We start from the raw sequence: 1,607 nt of genomic DNA, 5'->3' as shown, positions 1-1,607 counted from the left end.
TTCAGGAGAAGATTCCTTGTCCTTTTGAACAGAAACATGAATGAGTCTTAAAGGAAGACACTCCTGTAGGAATGGTGAGGAGTGGGGGACCCCGCTCAGCTGTCTCCCCTCCCCTCCACAGGGATGGGGCCCTCAGGGGAGACACACACAGGCGGTGGGAACCGATTGCCTGAACTGGGGTCCCATGACCTTGTGCTCCCGAGGACAGAACCCCTTTACCACGGCTTGGTTTCATAAATGTTGGTGATGTGTGAGTTCTAGAACGTTCTTTCTATACCAAATACATGTTTTTAACCGTGAGCTGGATTCAGTTTATGAACATCACACAGGGAGAGGTTTGGCAAAGGATTGCATTATTTTAGGAAACAGGAGCACATTGACAATATGAGAATATGAATTTGCGACAAAAGAAAAATACTAATGGGAAGCATCTTTACTTTGTGAATGATGAATGTAGAGTTAGTGGGAAACTGAATAAATGCTGGTGAATAATTGATGATACCTTATTTGTTGGAGAATTGGCCTTTTATCACTCTTCCCACAGCTGTCTTCAAGGCTTTATTCCTCAGACTGTATATGATGGGATTAAAGGTGGGGGACAACATCGTGTAAAACATAGAAATGACCAGGTCAGACATGGATGGAGTGTCTGAAATCGGCTTCAGATAAGCAAAGAATCCAGTACAGAGAAATAACATCACAACCAGCAGGTGGGGCAGGCAGGTAGAGTAGACTCTGGCCTTACCTTCTGTGGATGGGATCTTCCTGACAGCAGAGAAGATGTGGACATAGGAAATGACGATGAAAATGAAATAGCAGATACTCAACACTACACTAATGAGAATGGGGACAAGTTCACTCAATAAATTTCCTGAGCAAGAAATAGCCAGTAGTTGGGGGACATCACAGAAGAACTGGTGGACCACGTTGGACCCACAGAAGGACAAGGAGAAGGGTCCAGCTGTGTTCATCAAACCAATGAGACCCCCACCCAGCCAGGACACAGCTGTCAGCTGCGCACACCTGACCCTGCTCATGATGACATCATAGTGCAGAGGGTGGCAGATGGCAGCATAGCGGTCAAGGCTCATCACCGTGAGCAGGGTCAGCTCTGCTCCTACTGAAAATACTATCGAAAAGACCTGGACGACACAGCCTGGGAAGGAGATGGAGCTGCTGTGCCTCAGAGAGTTGGCAATGGACTTGGGGACTGTGGCTGAGATGAGGCAGAGGTCCAAGAAGGACAGATTCCTCAGGAAGAAGTACATGGGGGTGTGGAGGTGCTGGTCCAGGGTCGTGATGAGGATGATGAGCCCGTTCCCCAGAAGGGCGTACATGTAAATCAAAGAGAAGAGCAGCGGGTGTAAAAAGGCCATGGCCCCATGGGTGGGAAATCCCAGGAGGATAAATTCTGTCACAGCCGTGAGATTGGTCACCCCTGGAGCCATCATCTGTATTGAGAAAGGTGAAGGGAAGAAAATGTCAAAATCTTCCAAGATGGAATATATGGGTTATCATATTGGTAATAATTCAATATATTTTCTACATAATTACTCTTTCTACCTCCTATTGAGTCAAAAATCATTATCTGCATAGACCTCATTATT

General features: G+C 46.4%; 1 protein-coding gene across 1 annotated transcript; it reads right to left on the bottom strand.

Annotated features, from left to right (window-relative positions):
• Nucleotides 1–503: 503 nt before the first annotated feature.
• Nucleotides 504–1,376, bottom strand: LOC311188317 (olfactory receptor 14A16-like; the record flags this gene model as incomplete). The annotated part of the gene is made up of 1 exon (XM_084259436.1): nucleotides 504–1,376. One exon carries the CDS (start codon nucleotides 1,374–1,376, stop codon nucleotides 504–506), a length of 873 nt encoding a protein of 290 aa, XP_084115562.1.
• Nucleotides 1,377–1,607: the final 231 nt, after the last annotated feature.

Source organism: Talpa europaea (genome assembly GCF_964194135.1).
Source record: "Talpa europaea genome assembly, chromosome: 2".
In the NCBI taxonomy this organism is placed as follows: Eukaryota; Metazoa; Chordata; class Mammalia; order Eulipotyphla; family Talpidae; genus Talpa; species Talpa europaea.
The sequence above is the reverse complement of the archived record's forward strand: the minus strand, read 5'-3'. Positions and strand labels throughout refer to the sequence as shown.